The 21,021-nt window shown below is 69.6% G+C and overlaps 3 protein-coding genes across 5 annotated transcripts; all 3 read right to left on the bottom strand.

Moving 5' to 3' along the window:
• Positions 1-5: 5 nt before the first annotated feature.
• On the bottom strand, positions 6-3,562 carry SIX5 (SIX homeobox 5). The gene is made up of 3 exons (XM_062177240.1): positions 2,760-3,562; positions 1,227-2,035; positions 6-1,064 (listed from the first exon to the last, which is right to left on the bottom strand). The coding sequence occupies exons 1-3, from the start codon at positions 3,560-3,562 to the stop codon at positions 493-495; spliced, it is 2,184 nt and encodes a 727-aa protein (XP_062033224.1). The 3' UTR covers positions 6-492.
• A 674-nt stretch (positions 3,563-4,236) lies between these two features.
• DMPK (DM1 protein kinase) lies at positions 4,237-12,693 on the bottom strand. 2 transcript variants are annotated; one of them, XM_062176971.1, is made up of 15 exons: positions 12,400-12,693; positions 10,506-10,597; positions 10,211-10,294; positions 10,043-10,138; positions 9,434-9,582; positions 9,141-9,234; positions 8,763-8,969; positions 8,426-8,689; positions 7,659-7,744; positions 6,475-6,586; positions 5,986-6,143; positions 5,802-5,899; positions 5,631-5,677; positions 5,308-5,397; positions 4,237-5,045 (listed from the first exon to the last, which is right to left on the bottom strand). In XM_062176971.1, exons 1-15 carry the CDS (start codon positions 12,557-12,559, stop codon positions 4,773-4,775), a joined length of 2,010 nt encoding a protein of 669 aa, XP_062032955.1. In that variant the 5' UTR covers positions 12,560-12,693; the 3' UTR covers positions 4,237-4,772. The 2 variants fall into 2 exon arrangements, with proteins under 2 accessions (XP_062032955.1, XP_062032956.1); XM_062176972.1 differs by having other exon boundaries at positions 4,802-5,045; positions 5,308-5,393.
• Positions 12,694-13,748: 1,055 nt separating this feature from the next.
• DMWD (DM1 locus, WD repeat containing) lies at positions 13,749-19,719 on the bottom strand. 2 transcript variants are annotated; one of them, XM_062177077.1, is made up of 5 exons: positions 19,279-19,719; positions 17,955-18,137; positions 15,367-16,632; positions 14,466-14,540; positions 13,749-14,174 (listed from the first exon to the last, which is right to left on the bottom strand). In XM_062177077.1, exons 1-5 carry the CDS (start codon positions 19,717-19,719, stop codon positions 14,127-14,129), a joined length of 2,013 nt encoding a protein of 670 aa, XP_062033061.1. In that variant the 3' UTR covers positions 13,749-14,126. The 2 variants fall into 2 exon arrangements, with proteins under 2 accessions (XP_062033061.1, XP_062033062.1); XM_062177078.1 differs by lacking the exon at positions 14,466-14,540.
• Between the last annotated feature and the right edge of the window lie 1,302 nt (positions 19,720-21,021).

Here is a 21,021-nt window from a genome sequence, read left to right as displayed (position 1 = left end):
TCTGGGCCACACCAGCGGCTTCTGCTGTTAACTTTATTTTAACTGAAAGGCAAGCATAACACGTCCTAGAAAAATAAAAGATTTAGGATACGATACAAACTAGACGGGGGCCAGGGCCAGGACGAGGGGATCTTTGGTCTGGGGCTGCAGGTGATGGAGAGGGCCCTGGAGGGCGTACCCCCCCTGCAGGAAGGGCCGGGTCTGTCCGTCTCGGGGCCACCCTGGGGTTCCAGGCGCTCTGAGGGCGCTGGGTGTCAGGGGACTATTGATAGTGTCGGGGGTAGGGGAGGCTGGCGGGCTTGAAGTCCAGCGCGCAGCTAGTACCACGTGGAGGGGCGGCACCCCGAGGCCCCCAGCCGTGCGGGGCAGAGCAGGGGACAGGTCCCCAGGCACCTCCAGGGCTGGCGGAGGTCAGCTGGGCTGGGGGGGCAGCTGTGTTCCTGAGGCCCTGTGCCCGGGGCACCGGTCAGGAGTGGCCAGGGCCCGTGTGGGTCACAGTTCCAAGGGCTCCTCCACGGGCACCGACTGCAGCTGGGTCAGGACCTTGGCCTCGGCCTCCAGTCCCTCGTCCACCTCGCTCCCCGCCGGGGTCCCCAGGAGCAGGCCGTCGGGGTCGGGGTCCGGCAGCCGCAGCACGGTCTGGGGGGCCTGCGCCCCCAGCCCCTTTTCCGCATCCAGCAGCCCCTCGGCGCCGGTGCTCAGTTCCAGTCCCGTGGGCCAGACGGGCACGGCCGCCGGCGACAGCAGCAGCCCCTCGGGCGGGGGCGCTGGGAAGCTGGGCGCCAGGCTGGAGGAGTCCGGGGCGAAGGGCGGGGCGGCGGTGGCGGGGGGCGGCGGCTGGGCTGGGAGGGCGCCGAGGGCATGGGCCTCCGGGAGGGTGCCTTCGGGCACGGGGATGGCGGCCTCGGGCTTCACGGGCAGGGCCAGGCCCGGGGCGGGCGGCAGCACCTGGGAGACCAGCATGCTGGTGGGGAAGGTGGCTGTGAGGATGATCTTGCCCTGCTGCACGGCCACGCCCGTCACGATGGGGCTGCCGGACACGGGGTTGGCCAGGAGGAAGTTTCCTGTGGGGAGAGGGCGGACGTAGGTGACTGAGGTGCTGGCACAGAGAACGCAGGTGGGGGGGGGCGTGCCGAGGGCAGGTGCACCCCCAGGAGCCACTGACAGCACCCCCACTCCCTCCAGCTCCCACTGGGGCCCCAGGGAGGTGGTGTGGGGGTGGGTACCTGGGGCAGTGGCCGAAGGCAGCTGTAGGGCAGTGACGCCCACCCCCGAGTTGAGCAGGTGCACGCTGCCAGGGCCCGCTGTGGCTGCCACCTTCACGGGGCTGCCTGGCCCGGCGGCCAGCAGCTGCAGGGGCCCCACGGCCTGGGGCAGGGTCACCACCTGGGAGGTGGGCACCACTTGGGGCAGGTTCAGAAGCGGGGAGGTCGGGTACCCCGGGGGCGGGGACAGTGGCACCACCTGCGGGGCGGCCACAGCGGGCACTGGCCCCGGGGGCAGGGGGAAAGCAGCCGCAGCCTGGGGTCCTGGCACCACTTGGGGCAGGGGCCCCACGATGTCCTCTCCCGCCGGCCCTGAAGCAGCCACTTGGGCCCCCTTGGTCTCTGAGGCCTCGGGCTGAGCCTCCTCCAGCCGGACCTCCCCGGTCTGTGGGTCCAAGATCAGAGCCGTCTTGGCCTCGCTGGCCCCCTGGGGGCTGGGCTGGGGTGGCGGTGGTGGAGGCGGAGGGGCCGCGGCGGTGCTGCCCCCGGTGAGCAGCAGGGGGCCCAGGCTGGAGGCCTCACCCAGGGCCAGGCTGTTGATGATGACGGGGCTGCCATTCAGCAGCACGGCCGGGGAGCTGCCGGCGGCCAGAAGGCTCCCGTTCACCAGGATGGAGGAGGCGGCGGGGCACGGGGCGGGAGGGGCGGCCCCGGCCAGGAAGATGGAGCCCTGGGCGGGGGCCTCCGCGGGTGCAGAAGCCACGCCCCTCTCCAGGACCTCGGGACTCCGGCTGGACTCGTCCTCAGTAGTGGGGTTCCCGTCGGACTCGCTGGCGGGAGAGAGGGTGGTCACTGGGGTCTGCATTTCCCCCGCCCCCCGCCCGGGGAAGCTCGGGCTGGCCAGCCTCCCCGGCCACTCAGGGGGACAGGAGGCCGCCCCGGGGTGCCGCCCAGCCCCGCACGGGCCCCACCGCACAAAGCCAGAGTTGTGCTGAGAAGGCGGAGACCCCGGGTGTCCTCAGGAGGCGGAAAGCGGGCGGGTGGCCTGGGAGAGAGGAGGCCACGCCAGCCCAGCGCCGGGCCCTCCCCCGGGCGTCAGAGCCGGGAGCGAGAGGCCGGCCGCCCGGGGTGGGAGGGGAAGGGCTTGGGTTACAGGGAAACCGGAGCTGGGTTAGGTTCACGTTTCACAACAAAAGCAGGCGACGGACCACGCTGTTTGGGCCCCGGGGGCGGGGGCGGGGAAGGGTAACGGTCAGAGGGGACCCCCGCGGGGCGGGGGGGGGGCAGGGGCCCGTCCGCCTTTTCTGCAGCCCCCCGACGGCTCCCCGTCTCCGACTGCCTCCACCAGCGTAGTCCGGAAGGCGGAGGGGGCTTGGACGCCGCCTCGCAGGCAGCGGTGCCCGGGAGAGCGCCCAGGGCGCGCGGCGGCCCTAGGCACGGCCCGCGGACGGACGCCCGGGCGAGAGCAGGAGTCCGGGGTTCGGCGCGCCGACTCCCGCCGCGGACACGGGAGTCCTCGCCGCAAGAAAGGCCTGCGCCGCCCGGGCCCCTCACCTCTTGCAGGGCGCGCCGCCGCCGCCCCCAGTCCGGTCGCGCTGCCGCCGGTTCTTGAACCAGTTGCTGACCTGCGTGAGCGAGAGGCCGGTGAGCGTGGCCAGGCGGCGCTTCTCGTCCGGCGTGGGGTAGCGGTTGCCGCGGTAGCAGGCCTTGAGCGCGGCGCGGGAGCGCTCCTTGAAGCAGTACACGGTCTCCTCGCCGTCCCAGATGGTCTTGGGCAGCGGGAACTTCTTGCGCAGCCGGTACTTGTCCACTGCGCCCAGCGCGCGGCCGCGGGCCCGCTCGGCCTCGTGGTAGCGCGCGCGCAGGTAGAGGTCCTGCAGGAAGGCGTGGTGGACGGCGGGGAAGGGGCGGCTCTCGAGCAGCCGGTAGAGCTCGGCGTACTCGCCCCGCTGGAAGGCCACCAGGGCCCGCGCGCGCAGCACCGGGTCGCTGCCACGTAGGCGCTCGGCCGGGGGCAGCGCGCCCAGGAAGCGGCTCAAGCGGCCGGCGTGGCCCGCCTGGAGCAGCGCCTCACACACGCACGCCACCTGCTCGGGCGAGAAGCGGAGGCCCGCGGGCGGCTCGGCGGCGGCCTCGGGGGGCGACCCGAGGACGCCCGGGGATCCCGGGCCCTCCGCTCCCGCCGCCGCGTCGCCCGCCCCGGCCCCGGCCGCCGCCGCCGCCTCACCCTCGGCCGCCTGCAAAGTCTGCAGGAGCTGGCGCGCCTCCTCCTCCTCCTCTTCGGCGGCCGCCGCCGCCGCCGCCGCCTCCCCCCCGGCCGCCGGCCCCGCGCTCGGCTCCGCGGGCAAGGTAGCCATGTTTTGCAACTTTGGGAAGTTCCTCCCTCCTCCTCCTCCTCCCTTGGGCTTCCCCCGGCCCCCTCCCCCGCCTGTCCCCCGTCTCCAGCGCCCCGCGCGCTCCCCCCGCCGAGGGCCTCGCGCCCCTCACCCCCGCCCGGAACGCCGGGCCCGGCCGTGCGTCCGGGCCCCGTCCCTGAGTCTGTGTGCCCGGCCCCCTCGTCTGCCCGTGTCTCTCCCTTTGTTTTCCCTCCGCCTCTGCCGCGCGTTCTGCCTCCCCCCGCGTGTGCCTCGGGCTCGGGGCCTCAGCTCCCCATCGGGGCACCGGGGAAGGTAACGGGCCGGCCGGGAGCGCCAAGGGCGCGAAGCCGCCTCCGCCCCGAGGCTGGGCCTCTGCACGCCTCCGTCTCCGGGGTCCTCTGCGGCCCCCCCACTCTCCATCGCCGCCTGCGCTCCGCCCCTCGGAATTCCCGGCTCCGCAGGGGGCGGGCCTGGCCGGGAGGAGGGGCGCGGGGACCCGGCCACAAAGTTTGCGGCAACTTTCCCCGGCCTGTTCCCGGAGCGGATGCGCGTGGCTGCGCAGGCGCAGCAGCGGGGGCAAGGCCGCGCTCGGCCGCCCAGCGGGGCCGCAGCTGCCCGGGGCGGGGCCTCGGGCCGGCCCGCCCCCCCGGCCGCCCTCCCGCCCCGGCCGCGCACAGAGCCTACGCCGCGGAGTCCCGGGCTCGGGCCGAGTAGAGGGCTTTTTATTGGCGAGGGGCTGGGGGTGGGGTCCCAGGTGTGGACAAACAATAAATACCGAGGAATGTCGGGGGTCTCAGTGCATCCAAACGTGGACTGGAGTGCCGGGGTCCTGGGGCCCGTCAGCGGTCGGGAGGGCAAAGTTAATAAATATCCACACCGCCGAGGCGGGAGGAGCCGGCGTGGCTCCGAGAGCAGCGCACGTGCAAAGGGGGCGCAGGAGCCCCGCGGGAGCGGGCGGAGGTCGCCACGGGAACGGCACGCCCCCCGGAGGGCAGGGTCTCGTGCACGGGACGGGTGGGGGTGCGCAGAAGGGAGCCCCGGGCGGCCGCGCCTCGGCCTGCTGCCCTCTCGGGACGGCGGGGCGCCAGCCCGGGATGAACGAGGGGTCCGCAGCCCCCCGCAGCGGCCCTCTCCCCTGAGCCCCCGGAGCCCCGCGCGCCGGCCGCGGACCCTGCTCCTCCCTCCCCGGCCGCCAGGGGGCGGGCCCGGATCACAGGACCGGAGCTGGGGCCCCGAGCGCCCTCGGAAGGTCGGGAGCGGCTTCTGGGCCGCGCCAGGTCACCCAACCCCCCGACGGGGCCCGAGGGGCGCACAGTCCGGAGTTTAGGGTTCGGGGGACGAAGGGGGCTCCGGAGCGGCGCCAGGCCGCGGGGTGATGGCGGGCGCGGGCCACCAACCCAGCGCAGCCCAGGGCGGGGGCATGAGCCAGAGCAGCGGCGAACAGGAGCAGGGAACGCGCCTCCGATAGGCCAGGCCTAGGGACCTGCGGGCGAGAGGGCGGGGTCAGCTCCGAGACCCAGCCTGATTGGCTCGAGACTGGCCCCGCCCCGCCCCCAACTGCGAGCCAGCCTGGAACGCCGTCCGAAGTCGTCACTGGCTGCTCCCTAGCGGCCTGTGCTGATTGGCTGCCCGAGCTCCCTCCCCCCGCGGTCTGCCGAGCCGGGCAGAGGCGCAGCCAAGCGGTGCTGGCACAGGGTGGGCGGAGCAAGGCAGGCCGCGGCGCGGGCGTGGGCAGCCGGACGTACCCTGGCAGGGAGCAGCAGGTGGCGGCGGTGCAAGGGGCTTGGCCCCACCAGCGGGCACTGGCCCAGAGACACGGCCGGGGGGCCATCTAGCTGGAGAAAGAAGGGACAGGTGACCCGATCGGAGCCTAGCCCAGCGCGAGAGGCAGCCAGGGGGGTCGAGGGGGGTCTCGGAGGCCATGTAGTGGAGGGGCCGCTGCGGGGTGGGGCGGCTGCCCTCCGGAGCCCCAGAGAGGTAGGGTGAGCCCTAAATCTGGACGGGGAGACGAGGCGGGGGTCCGGAGAGGGGCCAGCAGCCCCGAGGCAGGGAAAGAAAGGTGTCTTACATGGGAAGGTGCATCCGTGGCCCGGGGACTGGGGACCCCCGTGACAGCTGGAAGGAGAAGAGAGAGGCGGATGGCGTGGAGGGTGGCGAAGGGCGGTGGCGCGGCGTGCCCCAGCCTGGCCCCCCGCCGCCGCCTCGGGCACCCTGGGGAAGGGGCAGCCGAGGGACTCGCCTGCAGCTCCGGCGGCCTGCAGCAGCTGCAGCCGCTCCTGCAGCTGCCGAACGTGCGCCTCCAGGTCCCGGTTCCGGGCCTCGGCCTCGCGGAGCTGGCTGTGGGCAGACACGGCGCTGAGTGCCCCGGCGGCGGGCGAGAGGGGCTGCCCAAGCTGCGCCCGCCGCCCGCCCGCGCCCCCGACCTGGCGAAGGCCTGGTTGGCTGTGCGGATGGCCTCCAGCTCGCGGCTCAGGCTCTGCCGCGTGAGCACCTCCTCCTCCAGGGCCTCCTGGATCTCCCCGAGCGTCACCTCCGCCTCGGCCTCCGCCGCGGGGTCGGCCGCCGGCACTGCCACTTCAGCCTGCACGTGGGGACCCGGCGGAGGGCTGTCTGCGGCCCCGGGGGCAGCACTGGTTCTCCACTGCCCCCCATCCAAGCCCCCTCCCAGGCCTGCTCCACCGGGAGGCCTTGCTGGGCTTCCTTCTTGCGCGCCCTTCTCAGGTACCTCTCCCGTACGGCCTCGCTGCTCGTACCGCCTCGCTCCTCCGCCTGGGCCCGCAGCTCAGCGCTGGGGACCACGCCCCCTCTAGCCTGCAGCAGCCCCTCTGCCGGCTCCCCGGGGACCTAGCACTCCCTGGCCACGCTGGCTCCTGTTCGTCCCCGGGGACCAGCCGCCTCCTCCATCAACTCACCCTTTCCTCCGGGAGGGGCAGCGGGGGCTCCAGGCTGGGCACGCACGTGTGTGGCTCAGGCAGCTGCTCGGCCTCCAGTTCCATGGGGGTGGGGCCTGGGACCTCACTGTCCCTGGGAGAGGGACAGCAAGAAGGGACAGGGACAGAGCCAGTCACACCCCGGGGTGCCGGTCGGAGGGGTCCCCAGCCCTCGGCCTGGGACAGGCGGCGGAGGAGGGCCCTCCTGAGAGGATGCCTGGCAGCCCCTGCTCTGGCTGGAAAGGCCCCGCCCCTCAGAGGGCACCCCTGCCCCGGGACCCCCGTTCCCGACAGGTGGCCCCTGCAGACTCCTCTCCTCAGGGACTCAGGTCATGGAGGGAGACCCTGCCCCGCCTGGTCACCTCCAACAGTGCGGTCTTGAACCTGGGCCCGGGGTCCCCCAGACTATGTAGGAATCGCCCAGCCCCCGGGGAAACGCCAGAACAGCATCCTCTTCCCCACCACCAGCAGCTCCTCCGGGGTCTCAAGGCCACGCACGGGGCCCGCTGTGGCCCTTGGTGCCAGCTGGCGTCACTCGGGACGGGGGAGTCCTGGCCCATGGGCGACCCGCCGGGCACTGGGCACGGTGAGGAGGGGCGGCCGGGCGTCTTCACAGCTCGGCGCTGGACAGGACGCTCGCGAGCCGGCTCCCTCCGCTCACCCACAGTCCCTCACTCACTTGCCATACACAGGGCGTTACTGGGTCTAAAGACTGTGAGTGGGTGAGTGACCAGTGACCCTGTATTCTCTTGAAATTGGTTGTGAGAAACAAACCCAAAGACACCAAAGGCTGCCAGTCCCGGCGGCCACAGGGGCCGGGGCGCCTCTGTGGCCCCACTGCATCGGAATGGTTTTTAATGGGTCAGGAATTCCCTCAGAGACACAGAGGGAGAGAGTGGTCTCTGCTGGTTCACTCCCCCGATGCCTGTAACAGCTAGGTCTGGCCAGGCCGAAGCCAGGAGCTGCAAACTCCGCCTGGGTCCCTGCCGTGGACGACAGGAACCCAGCCCCTTCAGTCACTGCCGCCTCCTGGGGTGTGGGTTGGCAGGGAGCTGGGCCCGCAGTCAGATCCCGGATGTGGGGCCACAACACCCCCTGAGGGACAGCGTTAAGCTCCGACACCCCTGGGCTCCCGGGAGTCCTCGGCCCCACCCAGCAGCGCCTACCTGAGCGCCAGGCAGGAGTAGGAGTAGCCCACGAAGGGCAGGTGGGCGCCCAGCGGCACGCCTTCCCGCATGTCCGACAGTGTCTCCTGCTCGAGAGAGAGCACACGCGTCACCAGCCCTGCCAGGCCCCCACCCCTGCCCATGGCGCCCCTCGGCCCTCGCCCCCATGGTGCTCTCCAGGGCCCCCAGCTGACTGGTCAGGGCTCTGCCAAGCACTCCAGGCCAATGGTAAACAGTTGACAGAAATGACTCAGGGAGGGGCCGGCACCGTGGCCCAGTGGGTTAAGCTGCCATCTACAACACCAGCATCCCATATGGGCGCCAGTTTGAGTCCCGGCTGCTCCACTTCTGATCCAGTTCCCTGCTATGGCCTGGGAAGGCAGAAGGGGAGGGCATCACATGGATGGAGCTCCTGGCTCCTGGCTCTGGACTGCGCCAGCCCCAGCCATTGCGGCCGTCTGGGGAGTGGACCAGCAGATGGAAGGTCTCTTTTTCTCTGCTTCTGTTTCTCTCTCTCTCTGTAACTCTGTCTTTCAAATAGCCCCCTGCTCCAGGAAGCCTTCCAGAACCTTCCAGACTGGATTCTGAGCCCAGCCCCTGGTACTGCCCCATCTCACCACTGAAGCAGCGGGGGGACCAATCTGTGTCCCTCCTGGATCGTATGTCTAGGCCACCACCAGGTCCCCGGCACTGCGCGGGCACAGAGCAGACCCCTAGAAGGCAGGGAGGCGGAAGGGCTCCCTTGGCCGAGCCGTCGCGGTACCTACCCCGCCCCCGCTCACCATGGCAGTGAGCCCATCCTCCACCATATCGAAGTTGCATGTGTCAGTGGCACCCTCAAAATCCGGGGTAAACGGGGGCACGCTGTCCCGGAGACCGTCCCAGTCCAGGCCAAAGAAGAAGGGGTGTTTCTGGAAATCGGCTGCCCCGCCCCGGCCCAGGCGGGCCTCCGGGGGGCACAGCAGCCGCTGGATGAGGTCCTGAGCCTCCTCGGGGACTCCCGCGTCCGCCAAGGGCAGAGACAGGTGCTCCTGGCCAGGGAGGAGAGGGCCGTCAGCCTGGAGCGAGCGCCTGGAGCGCCGGGGTTCCTGGGGCCGCGCCCACCTTGTAGTGCACGATCTTGCCGTAGGTCTCCGCTGTGGAGTCGGCGTAGAAGGGCGTCTGCCCGTAGAACATCTCATAGGCGAACACGCCCAGCGCCCACCAGTCACACTCGGGGCCGTAGCTGCCCGCTCCGGGCCCACCGCCCACGGCCTGCAGGATCTCGGGGGACAGGTAGTCCGGAGTGCCCACAGCCACCAGCGACCGCACCTGAGCCAAGGAGACCAGCACTCTGGCTCCCGCGGGGCTCCGGCCCTGCCCTGCCCCACCCACCCCTTCCATCCCTCCTAACCAGGCCAGACTGCTCAGCCCCTCCCCCCCTCACACACCTGCAGGTCTCTATCCGGCCCCGCCCCGTCCCGCCCCACGGCACCCGCGCACCGTTCCATCCGCCCGCAGTTTGAGGCAGGAACCAAAGTCGGCCAGGCGGATGTGGCCGCAGCGGTCCAGCAGGATGTTGTCCGGTTTGATGTCCCTGCGCCAAGAGGACAGGGGAGGGAGAGGTGAGCCGCCCGCTGGCTGTCCCACCAGCTCCGCCTCTGTGGGCCGCTAGGGCCTCAGCCCCTCGGGTTAAGTGGGGGCGTCTACAATCCTGGATGTGGCCCAAGCTTTCGGCTGTCCGTCTCCGGGTCCCTCCCCTCCGCCTGGCCCCGCCCCCACCTCGCCACGCCCACCTGTGCACATAGCCCAGCCGGTGCACGGAGTCTATGGCCATGACAATCTCGGCTAGGTAGAAGCGCGCCATCTCAGCCGGGATCCGCTCCCCGAACTTGCTCAGCAGCGTCAGCAGGTCCCCGCCCACGTAGTACTCCATGACCAGGTACTGGGAGGGGGCGTGTCACGGGGGTCGGTAGCCCCCTAGGCATGCATGGCTGCTGTCCCAGGTGCCCATCCTGGGACAAAGACCTCGCAGCCGCAGCCCCAGAGATCTTGCAGGCCAGATCAGAGACCCTGCCCCAGAACTACCTCTCCCAGGATGCCCCTGGGGCTCAGGGGACAGAACCCAGAGACCTCCCAACACCCAGAGCACAGCTCTCAGCTACTCCCCCCCCAGTCGGGGGTGCCACATCCTGGGGGCGATCCCATTCCAGCGCAGAGCCTCCCCTCCCCAGAAAGAGACCCTCAGAATCAGCGCAGGCGAGCGGGGGCGGGGGACCAGCTCCCGCCTCGGGTGAGGAAGGCCCCTCACCTGCCACACCCAGACTCCCCTGCAAGCATTGCCAGTGGCGGGACAGCGCGGGGGTGGGGGCTGCCCCTCCCTGGGTCCCCGACCGGGCGCTCACCAGGTAGTTCTCGTCTTGGAAGGCGAAGTGCAGCTGAGTGATCCAGCGCTGGTCCCCGTTCACCAGCACATCCCTCTCCTCCCGGAAGCACGATACCTGCGGACACCAGGCGCTGCAGCGAGGGCGTGGGGGGTCACCGCGCGCCCTGCGCCCAGCCCCGGCTCTCACCTCGCCCCTCTTCAGCATGTCCCACTTGTTCATGATCTTCATGGCATACACCTGGCCCGTCTGCTTCATCTTCACCACGGCGACCTGAAGGCCGCAAGTGTGACTGGGGCGGGGGAGGAGGAGCCAGGCGCGGCCCCGCCCCCGACTCCACCCAGCGCGGCCCCGCCCCCAACCCGGCCCGCCTCACGGTCTAGCACTCAGTCATTCATCAATTTCTACAGCCCCGCCCCAAACGGCAAGGCTCCGCCCACACGCGGCTCCCAGGGGCGGAGCCGCAGCAGCGCCCGGGGCTCACCTCGCTGAACGCCCCGCGTCCGATCACCTTCAGAATCTCGAAGTCGTCCCTCTGCAGCCGGACTTCCTTAAGCCTGGCCGCAATGGGCTCCGCTGCGGTGGGGAGAACGGGGTCACGAGAGACAAGCCGAGGTCCCGCCCTGTCCCTCTCAGCTGCAGCCTAGGGCTTCCGTCCCCACAGGCCTCCCCACGTGAGCCGTGGCCAAAACTGCTCCAGAGGAGCCAGGGAAGCCAGTCTGAGACCCGGGCCGAGACGCGGGAGGGGTGAGGACTACCACCCCACCCACCCCCGCCGGCGGCAGAAGACCGGGAGCCAGCCCAGCTGCCAGCCCAGCACCCGGGAGCCCAGGATCTCACTCCCTACATGTCGGGTGTCCCACAGCTGCAGCTCCACCCAGGACCCAGACTCAGATGCAGGGCCTTGGACCACACACACCTTGGGAACTGGATTAGGGGCTGGGGGAGGGGGAGTCACTGCCGGCTGGACACCCGGCTGGACTCCAGCGCCCTGGCTGGGTGTTCTCTGGCTGGAGGAGGGCAGGCAGCTGCCCGAGGCCCAGGGAAGCCTGGCCTCCCACAGGGTGTCCAACAGGACTTCAGAGGCCGGATGGAGAGCGATGGGCAGGGACAGGAGAGGGGGGACACACAGTGGGTTATGGAGGGCAGAGCGGCCCCCGGGGCTCCTGGGGGGCTCGGGGAGAGTGGGCCGTGAGGAAAGAGCCAGCCAGGGCCAGCCGCGGGGGAGGGAGAGCGCGCCAAGGCGTTGAGCCCTTAAAAGGCAGCGGGAACGGGCCCCCTCCCCCGCCCGGGAGGCCTGGCAGGGGAGGGGCCGCAGGAGGCAGCGCAGGCCACAAAAGGAGTGCTGCTTCCAGGAGAGCGGCCCCTCCCCCACCCAGCTCTCAGTTTACCCTGCCCACCCAGCTCCAAAGGGAGGCCAGAGGCGGAGGGGAGGGTGGGGGGTGGGAGGCCGGGAGGAGGAGGCTGAAGGGCCTGGCCCCCGCCCCCACCTTCCCACCTGTGAGACAGGAGGGAGAGGACAGGCCGTTGTCACAGAGGAGACTGGCCAGGGGCGCAGACAGCGAGAGCACACAGTGACTGACACTGACACACGGGCCCAGCCCAGAGGGAGCCATGGGGGAGGCCGGCAGAAGCCAGCGTGGGCCTGGTGTGGGTCAGGAGTTCGGCGGCAGTGGCAGACAAGCCGAGGGCTGCACCGGGAGCACCCTCCCTCAGACCTGCGCCCAGGGCCTGGGGAGGCCCTGACCCACGCAGGCCGGTAGGGACCAGGCACGCGGAAGCCAAGAGAAGCAGGCGCATCCCCCAGACCCCCAGGCTGTTCAACTGCGGGGGGTGGGGGGTGCAGAGGAGATGCTGGGTGGCGCCTGCCTGCAGAGCTGGTTCTCCCCCAGGGCTGGGTGAGTCACTACGCCCTCCCGGGGCTGGGCACCTGTCAGGGCGGCTGGAGAGCCTGGCGCCGGACACCTGCCCGCCAGCCGCACCCCTGGCAGCTGGCCCGTGTGGCCCTCCCAGCCTGCCCCTGTGCGCTGGGGAGAGGGTCACAGGGTCCACTTTTGGGGAAGGGTCCTAGGAGACGGGGCTCCCGCCACGTGTCCAGACTTGGGGACACGGTGCGGTAAGACAACAGGAAGCTGTGCCCAGCCCGCCGCCATGGCTTCCCAGCCATGACCATTAGTCACAGCTGCGCCCGCCTCACTGACCTTACTCTGCCCGCCAGGGTGGCGCGTGGATAGGGGCCCCAGGGCCCAGGTCCAAGCTCCGGGCCCCGGTACAGGAGCATCCGCCCATATCCGTCCTGCCCCCCGAAAGCTAAGTCCCTGCCTCTGTCCGGTGCCCCCACTCCACAGCCTCGGGGAGCCCAGGCAGGCGGCACTCACCCCACTGCAAGAAGTCGGCCACGTACTTGTCCTGGGCCAGGTCGGAGGCGCCCAGCTCCTGGTGGACGCCCAGGAGAAGGTCGAGCAAGGGCTCCAGCCCCAGGAAGCCAGGGTCCAGCACGAGCTGCTGCAGCCGCCTCAGCCGCACCTCGGCCGACATGGCGGGCAGGCAGCACCATGGCCCCTCCCCGGGCCGGGGCGCGGGTCCTCCTGTCACAGGGCCTGGCACCCCCTGTGCAGGCCCCGCAGCCCTGGCCGCATGTCTGCCTGTCCCCAGCTGTCCCCTGGGCCTCTCTGGCCACTTCTCTCTCTTGCTGAGGCCTCCTCCTCTTCTCCCCACCCCCTGAGCCAGCCCCCCTCCCGCCTCCCAGCCTTAACCCCTCACAAGCCAGCCCCCCTGCGGCCAGGGCCGCTCGGAACCCTTGGGAACTGGACTGGAGAGATGGATGGAGATTCAGCTCTCGCAGTCACCACCCCCATAAAAAGGTGTGCCCGGATGAAAGCTACAGGTGTCAGACGCCACGAAGAGCCCGCCCCCCGCCTGGAGAGGGCCAATCATGGCCCAGTGACCCACAACTACCCCGCCTTGCTCCTCACAAGCCCCGGAGCTGAGGCTGGGGCAGGGGCAGCTCCTCTGTGACTCAGCCTTGGATTCCGACACTGGGACAGTTAAATTTAGCCTACAGGCCCCCTGTTTTACACGGGCTTTTTTGGCAGGTGGGGAAGGGGTGGTAGGGAGAGGACCGGGAAGGGACGCCCTCTGGAGCCAGGGCCAGGGGTGATCTGCTGGCCAAGGCCGGGGGGAGGCGGGCGGGGAGCCAAGCCCTCCCCAGGCAAATGAGACCCCAAAATAGCTCCCTGGCGGCAGGCCGGGCAGCCACATTCCTGCCCCGGCTGGGATTAGAAACAGAAACATTCGGGGAAGGAGGGTGGAGCAGGGAGCACCACTCCCAAGCGCCAGAGCGCAGCCCAGGCACGGGCTTCCGGGGTCAGGGGGAAGCGGGAGGCCATTCCGCAGAAACCCTGGCTCCCGGGCGCTGGCTGGGACGCTCTGCTGCCCCAGGCCCTGCTCCCCGATGACCCCCGGAGGCTGCCCATCCTGCCCGGGCCTTCTGCTATCAAGAGGGGGCAAGGGGCGCCCACACAGAGCCCCGAGGCTACCGGCTTTGGCCTGACCCTTGTAGCATCCAGGCAGTCAGCACATGGACAATTTCTCTCTTTAACTCTTCCAACAAATAAATCTTTAAAAGGGGGCGGGGGGCAGCAGGAGGCAGGTACGCGCACACACACGCACACACACACACACTCTCTGCACCTATACATCCACAGAAGGGCCCGAGCCGCTGTGCGAACAGGGAACTTTAGTATAAATAAAAGGGCCTGGGGAACAGGGAGGGCCCTGAGGGGCTCCCATAACTTAACACTCTCCAAAAGCACAGACAGAAGCAGGGGGCGTGGCTTCCTCCCCCAGGAGTGACCAGTCACATGCTGGGGACAGGGACGCAGGTTAACACTGATGTTCGAAGGGTCATTGTACTTGGCAGTGGATGGGGACAAGGCAGAGGCCACAGGGACTGCGCCATCCCCCCAGTGTCTGGGCCAGCAGGGGGGCCCTGCAGCAGTCCTGGGTCCCGGTTAGTCTTGTTAATGCGGCCATCCGTGGGGTCAGCGGGAGGGATTATGGCCGGGAGGCTGGGCACAGTGTGGGGACCCCAGCATCCACGGCTTCACACCACTGTGCCACTTGGGGAGTTGCCTGGTTGGGAGGAGATGCCCTGGGGAAGAGGAGAGGGAGAGACGGGGAGGGGATTAGAGTGTGCCAGTGCCCAGAGGGAGCTCCTGTCCCCCAGGCTGCTGCCCCTCTGGGCCTTGTCCAAGCCACCCCCACGCCAGACAGAGGCCAGAGCTCTAGGCTCGGGCACCTACATCTCAGCTAGCTCCCGGCCTGGTGACTGGCACTCTGTGAGCTCTGACACAGACGATAGGGGAGCGGCAGGTGCAGAGGAGGGGGAAACTGGGGTCCCCTCCAGACAGGGGGTGGGGAGAAGAACTTGGGACAGTCCTACCTCTACCACTGACTTGCTGGGTGACCTGGGCCAACTTCCTTCCCCTGTCTGGGCCTCGGCCTCCTCGTCTGTGAACTAGGGAGACAGAGGGGTCTATCAGAACCCAACAGGCACCCAAAAGCCCCACACCCTTGCCTCTGAGACTGTGCTCCCCACCCTAGGGAGTCAGGATCCCAAGGAGCCAGGCCTCAGCCCCCAACCCAGGGTCCTGGGCACCCGAGCCCCAGTGCTCAGCTGCGGGACAGCTGGGACTGGCTCTGAACCGACAGGGTGCCAGGCCTGGGCTTCAGCTGGCGTGACCTTGGGAGCCCCGCCCCCCACAGCCACCCAGGAAGTGGGTGTACCCACCCCACTGCCCATCTCAAAGGCTGAGTCTGGGGTCACAGAGGGACAGACGTGCAGCACTGGCACCCAGGCCTCTAACGCCAGCCTGTGCCTTCTGTCAGCAGGCTAAGACCCAGACAGGCGCCAGGCCTCAGGACCAATCCCGCCCTGGTATTCTGGCCCGAAGACCCCAAAGAGCTTCGCCTTTCAAAAAACAAATTTTGGGGGCTGGTGCTGTAGTTTAGTAGACGAAGGTTCCCCCTGCAGCACTAGCATCCTACGCGGGAGCCAGTTCCGAGTCCCGGCGGCGCCTCTTCCCATCCAGCTCTCTGCTATGGCCTGGGAAAGCAGTGAAAGATGGCCCCAGTGCTCGGGCCCCTGCATCCACGTGGGAGACCCGGAAGCTCCTGGCTTCGGGTCGGCGTAGCTCTGGCCACTGCAGCCATTCGGGGAGTGGACTAGCGGATGGAAGACCCCTCTCCCTGTAACTCTACCTCTCAGATACATAAACTCGCAAACACACGACAAAGCCCACATCCCACAGGCGGATCCGGCCCTGCGCGCCGGGGACACTCACCGCCCTGCCCGGCCGGGCCCAGGTGCAGATGAGGCCCTCCTGGCAGGCGGTGATGATGCAGTCCTCCAGGAAGAGCAGCACCGTGAGGCGCTCCTGTGCGATCTTCTTGCACACCAGGGGCTCCAGCAGCGGCACCTCGTGGATGCGCGGGCACAGCGCGGTGCCCAGCACCTTGGCAGGGTCCAGGCGGCTGCGCGGCGCGGGGCCACTGGGCTTGTCCCCGCCGCCGCCGCCCCCGCGGCTGATGTTGCCCAGGCTGTGGTAGCGCTTGTGCTCCTTCTCCGCCCCCCGGTCCCGCCGCTCCTGCAGCGTGAGCGTGGCGAAGCGGCCGATGCTGAACGGTGTGCCGGGCTCTGCCGCCGCTGCGCCCGGGCCCCCGGCCTTGCCACCACCTGCCGGGTGCGGGAGGCTGTTGGAGCGCGACAGCGAGCGGGGCAGGGGCCCCGGGCCAGGCTCGCCACCCCGCGAGCTGCCAGCGGCGGGCGGCGTGGTGCCAGGGGTGCCAGGGAGGGTGCGGGTGCGGGCCAGGGGCGGGTGTGGGTACAGCACATCTTCGGTGAGGTCCCAGAGGCAGAACTGTGTGTCCTGGCCGGCTGAGCCGAAGCGGTAGGTGATGGAGCCGGCCTTGGGCAGCGGGGAGAGCGGGACGCCCCCGGCAGAGCCGGGGCCCCCGGGCTCGGCCTCCTCCTCCTCCTCCTCACCGCCCCTCTCCCCATCACCACCGGTTGCCGCCGCCTCCTCTGCCCGCGTGGTGTAGGGGTCAAAGGCTACAGCGTTGACCCAGGACTTGTGGCCGTGGCCACGGGCCACCACGCGGCCCTCGGTGAAGGACCACACGGTGACCAGGTCGTCTTCGCCGCCTGTCACCACGTAGCGGCCGTCCGGGCTCCAGCACACACACAGCAGCCCGCCAAAGTAGCTCTTCATGAGCCCGCGCAGGAGCATGGAGTCGAAGTGGAAAACACGCAGGCAGCCGTCCTGGCTGACGCAGGCCAGGTGCCGGCCATCGGGCGAGAAGGCAAACTCGTTGAGGGGCCCCTCGCCCACCGCCCACTTGGCCAGCGGGTTGCGGGGGGCCTTGCTCTTGGCGGCGTAGACGGCGAAGCCTTCGCCCTGCTTCAGCAGGCTGTACTGCGGCGGCGCCGAGGCACACGGGTGGCTGACGTGGTACAGGTACAGGTGGCCGCTGGCGTGCGAGGCCAGGAACAGGCTCTCCGACTCGGGCAGCCACTTCAGATACGTCACCTTGGTCTTGTCAATCAGCCGCTGCCGGAGGAGACGGGGTGGGGGTTGGGAGAAGGCCGCCCCCCCGTCGTGGACCTCTTACCCAACCTGGGACCCCCAAGAAGGCCTGGGGACAGGGGCTGGCTCGCCCAGCCACAGAAATCTTGCAAACTGAGCGAGACACGTGGCTCCAGGGAGCTCTCGGACCCTCAGGGTCCCGCCTTTGCAGGGGACAGCCCCGCTGGTCTGCTCTGTGTGACCCTTCTCCCCACCCTGACCTCAACAGGCACAAAAGGCCGTCACTCCCGGGGGGGAGGGCACACAGGGCTGCGCCCCGAGAGCAGCTCCGGGCCGAGGGAATGGCAGCCCCATCCCATCGGCGGCTTAGCCGAATCCCTTCCAAATCCCTTGCTCTTTTCCCCACAACCCACCGCCAGCCCTGGGCACGCGCAGAGGGCCCGGCCCGGGCACCACCAACCCTGCAATGCCTCCAGCCCGGCCCGGGGCACCACCAACCCTGCAATGCCTCCAGCCTGGCCCGGCCGGCAGCGTGCCGCGTGGGACATTTCAGAAGGAAGCCCTTCCGCAGCCCCGGGTGCCGTGCCGGGAGAGCGGGGAACAGGAGCGTCTCCAGGCGCACAGCGGGCTCCACGCTCAGGGGTGCCGCCGCCCAGCTCGGCGACCTCCCCGAGCCTGCCGCAGCCGGGGAGCTGTCCCGCCGCAGGGCATCCGTGCCAGGCACGCACCCTCCTCTGTGTGTTGATCTCACGTCGCCCCGGGAAGGCCTCCCTGCAGTGTGGCCACCTGCTGGCACGCGGCCAGCTCTGCTCAGGGCCCGCCCCCGCCTTCGACTGGCCGGAACCTGGCCCAGAACCTGGCCTGGGCAGCGCTCGCTGCAAGGAGCTAATCGATTTCTAACCCATTCACCATCCCACCGGCTCCCTCCTGCCAGCCAGACACAGGCCGAGGGACACAGCGTCCCCGCCGCAGACAAAGGCTTCTGTGGCCCCTGTGCCCAGCCGGCCCGGACACGGCTGCCTGCTCTCATTTCCAGTCGCCCTAGGAGGCGTGGACGCGGATCCCTTTCTATGGAGGAGGAGAACCAAGGCTCAGGGAACGGGCGCCTTCCCAAGGTCACGGGTGAGCTACTGGTGGAGCAGGGGCAGCGAGGGACTCCCAGCTGATCACCAGCCTCAGTCTTCCCGCCTGCAAAGTGGGCGCCCCGATCCGCACCCACCTCTCCATGACAACTCAGCCGTGTGGTGCTGGGCACGGGACCTCGCTGTTCCTGGCTGTCACCCGTCTCCCCGCCCCTTCCCCTCTGCTCACAGCCGTCCATCCGCGGCCCCGGGAGCTGCGCTCACCTCCTCATTGAAGAGCTTGCTCGTGTCCTTCTTAATGAGGTCCAGGTACTGCACCTGGCCGGCTGAGAAGCCCACCAGCAGGGAGATGGTCTCCGTGGCGGCGGTGAACTGGTTGAAGTCGTGGCAGGTGGGCTGCGTGCCCTTGTAGATCCGCTTGTCGATGGGCTTCTTGAGGTCGATGGACTGGGGGGAGGGGGGAGGAGTTAATGGTTTGCACTGGGAGGAAGGAAGAGGGTGTTGAGGTTGGGGGAACCACCAAGAGGAAGTAGGGTTAAATCCGCGAGGGAAGTGGGCAGGCCGGCGCGGGGAGGGGGCGACCACAGACAGGAAGGGAGCCTGGATCACACACAGTAGAGGGGGAAAACGACTATGAGGGTCTCCACCCCTCCCCACGGTGCCTCCCGAGGCTGGACAGCCCCTGCCCGGCCATGCCGAACCCAGGGTCACCCTGCCCGACAGCCCCCCTTCCCGGGGACACCCTGCCCGCCAACCCCTGCCCTGCCGTGCCCAATCCAGGGTCACCCTGCCCGACAGCCCCCCTCCCCGGGACACCCTGCCCACCAACCCCTGCCCTGCTGTGCCCAATCCAGGGTCACCCTGCCTGCAGGGTTTGGGGTCCCCCGGGCCCTGAGCTCGATTCCTTCCCAGCCCTCCCCCAACCCGGAGCTTCAGCAGCTCCCTTGGGACTTAGCACAACATTCTGAGAGCCCAAAACTTCGGGGCCCCACAATCCCCTGGAACGCTAAAGCCCGGCGTCCCAGCGTTCCCTCCCATCTGGAGCCCCCAAACCTCACGACCCTACCCCCCGTTCAGGGCAGGCCTCACGGTCCCCCCACATTTCTGCTACCCTCATAGTTCTGGGCTCTCCAGATCCCCTCATTCCCGGGGACCCCCATAAACTGCAGAGGCCCCTCAACCGCCCCCCCCCCCCCGTCCTGTAGCAATGCTGACACCTGCTGGGGCTCTCCCCTCACCAGGGCCTCGGATCCCCCAGCAGCTGACCGGGTCACCCTCAATAGGCCTGTTACAGCCCTGGGCTCCCCACGTCTCAAGGACCACCCCCCACCACACCTGCAGACGCCCCTGAGCCCTGCGGCACCCCGGGATTCCCAAGCACCGGCAGAGCGCCGGCCCCCTAGGACCCGGGGACCCCACCTCATCTCTGATGCCCCCTCTCGACCCTCAACGCCCACGCAGCATCGCGAGGATCTGTCACGCCTCCCGAAGCCGCATGACCGGGCAGCGGCCCGTCCGCCCGGGATGGCCGCCACACCTGGGCTGCCCACGGCGGACCCTCCCTCACTCCCCAGCACCCAGGCCTCACCCGCTGACTCCCGCGGCGGCAGCAGCCCGGGTAGAAGTACAGCTCGCGGCCCAGGTTGAAGCAGACGCGGTCGCCCCCCGCGCCCAGCCCCGCGGGCGTGGCCGGCGGCTCCCCGGGCCCGGCGCCGTCGGGCTCCCCGAGGCGGACGAGGCTGAGGCGCACGGCGGGCAGCGCGGGCCCGGGCCCAGGGCCTGGGGGCGGCGGGGACGACGCGGGGCCCGCGGCGCCGGGGCCGGAGGCGGAGGCAGGGCCGGGCGGGAGTTGCGGCGGCTGGGGTGGCGCCGGGGTCTGGGCGGAAGCCGGACCGGACCTGCGAGCGGCGCCGTCCCCGGGGAGCAGCTTGTAGAAGCCCTCGCGGGTGCGGAACTGCGACTTAATCTCCGCGCAGTCCCCCATGGCGGCGCCGGGGCCCGAGCCGCCCTCCGCGCCGCCCGCCGCCATCTTGGGCGCCCCCCGGGCCCCGCAGCAGCCGGACAGCCGCCCGCCGCCGGGCCCCCTGCCGGAAGCCGCGGGACCGCGCCGGAAGAGGTGGGGTCGTCGCCCCGGCGACGCCTCTTCGATTGGCACCCGGACCCGAGGGCGGGACGAACAGCCACCGTCGCTCGGGTAACGGTCCGGGGCTGTGGGCGGGGCGGGGCGGTGGGCGTGGCCTCCGTGCCTGCGCGCGGCTCGTGGTTGGCTGCGGGGCGTGGCCCGCAGCGGAAGGGGCGTGGTCAGTCGAGCGCTCCGGTCCCTAGCAACAGCGCCCTAGGAACCGTTTGCCTAGCAACGCAGGGACCAGCAAGGGAAGGCATCCTCCATGACCCGCCTCCCTATGACGTCACAGCTGACCCCAGCGAGTCTCCGCACTGTCCAGACCTCGTTTTCCACTGCCTTCCTGAAGACCCTGACAGCATCTTCAACCATTACTCCCCTACTCACCCCTGCACCATGGGTTCCCTCCCCCCATCCCTGCTGGCCCCAGAAACTCCAAGAATTTCATCTGACCCGCTGCTGGTTAACAGTAACCCCAAACATGCTCCGTATAGTGTACCCCCTCCGTTATGGACCTCCGTGACTCCACCGCCTTCAGTTACCTCACTCATCTTCCTAAACCCAGCTATGGCCCCAGAATGTCTTCGGTCCCACAGTACCGCCAATGTCCCGCAGTGACAGCCACGCCCCTCTCCTGGGCAAGTCGACCCTGCCTCAACGCAGAGCCTGCTAGTCCCACGTGCTCGGTGGCTTCTGGATTCCTCACAGGGACTTCCCAGGGGGCATCTCCCACTCAATGAGTCCTATGACCTTGCCACCTTCCTGCCAGTCCTTAGGCCTCACCGGGGGGGGGGGGGTGTGCTGCCACGCACTCAGTCACGGGGCCTGGGAGCTGGTGTCTCGTCACCTCCACACCCAGGCGTTCCTCTCCTCTCCACAGCCTAAGCCCCGGCACCAGCCTTGTCTGGTCTCCAGCCTCCTGTCTCACTCCTGCCTTCATGTGGTATCTGGAGGGCCTTGCTTCTGAGATATATATATATATCCCACTTCCTGGCTCACTCTCCAACAGCCAGGGCTGGGCCAGGCCGAAGCCCAGAGCCATCCGGGTCTCAGATAGGATCCATCACTCCTCCCAGGGCGCACGTTCCAGGATGCTGGGGTTGGGAGCAGAGGCTAGGACTCAAACCCAGGGGCCCCCAAGCAGCGGGGGTCTCAGCTGCTGTGCCCAACGCCTGGCCCTAGAGGGAGCCCTGCAGAACAGAAGTGTGA

The sequence above is a fragment of the Lepus europaeus genome, chromosome 19 (assembly GCF_033115175.1).
Source record: "Lepus europaeus isolate LE1 chromosome 19, mLepTim1.pri, whole genome shotgun sequence".
Taxonomy (NCBI): domain Eukaryota; kingdom Metazoa; phylum Chordata; class Mammalia; order Lagomorpha; family Leporidae; genus Lepus; species Lepus europaeus.
Note: the sequence above shows the minus strand (reverse complement) of the source record. Positions and strands in the feature narration are given on the sequence as shown.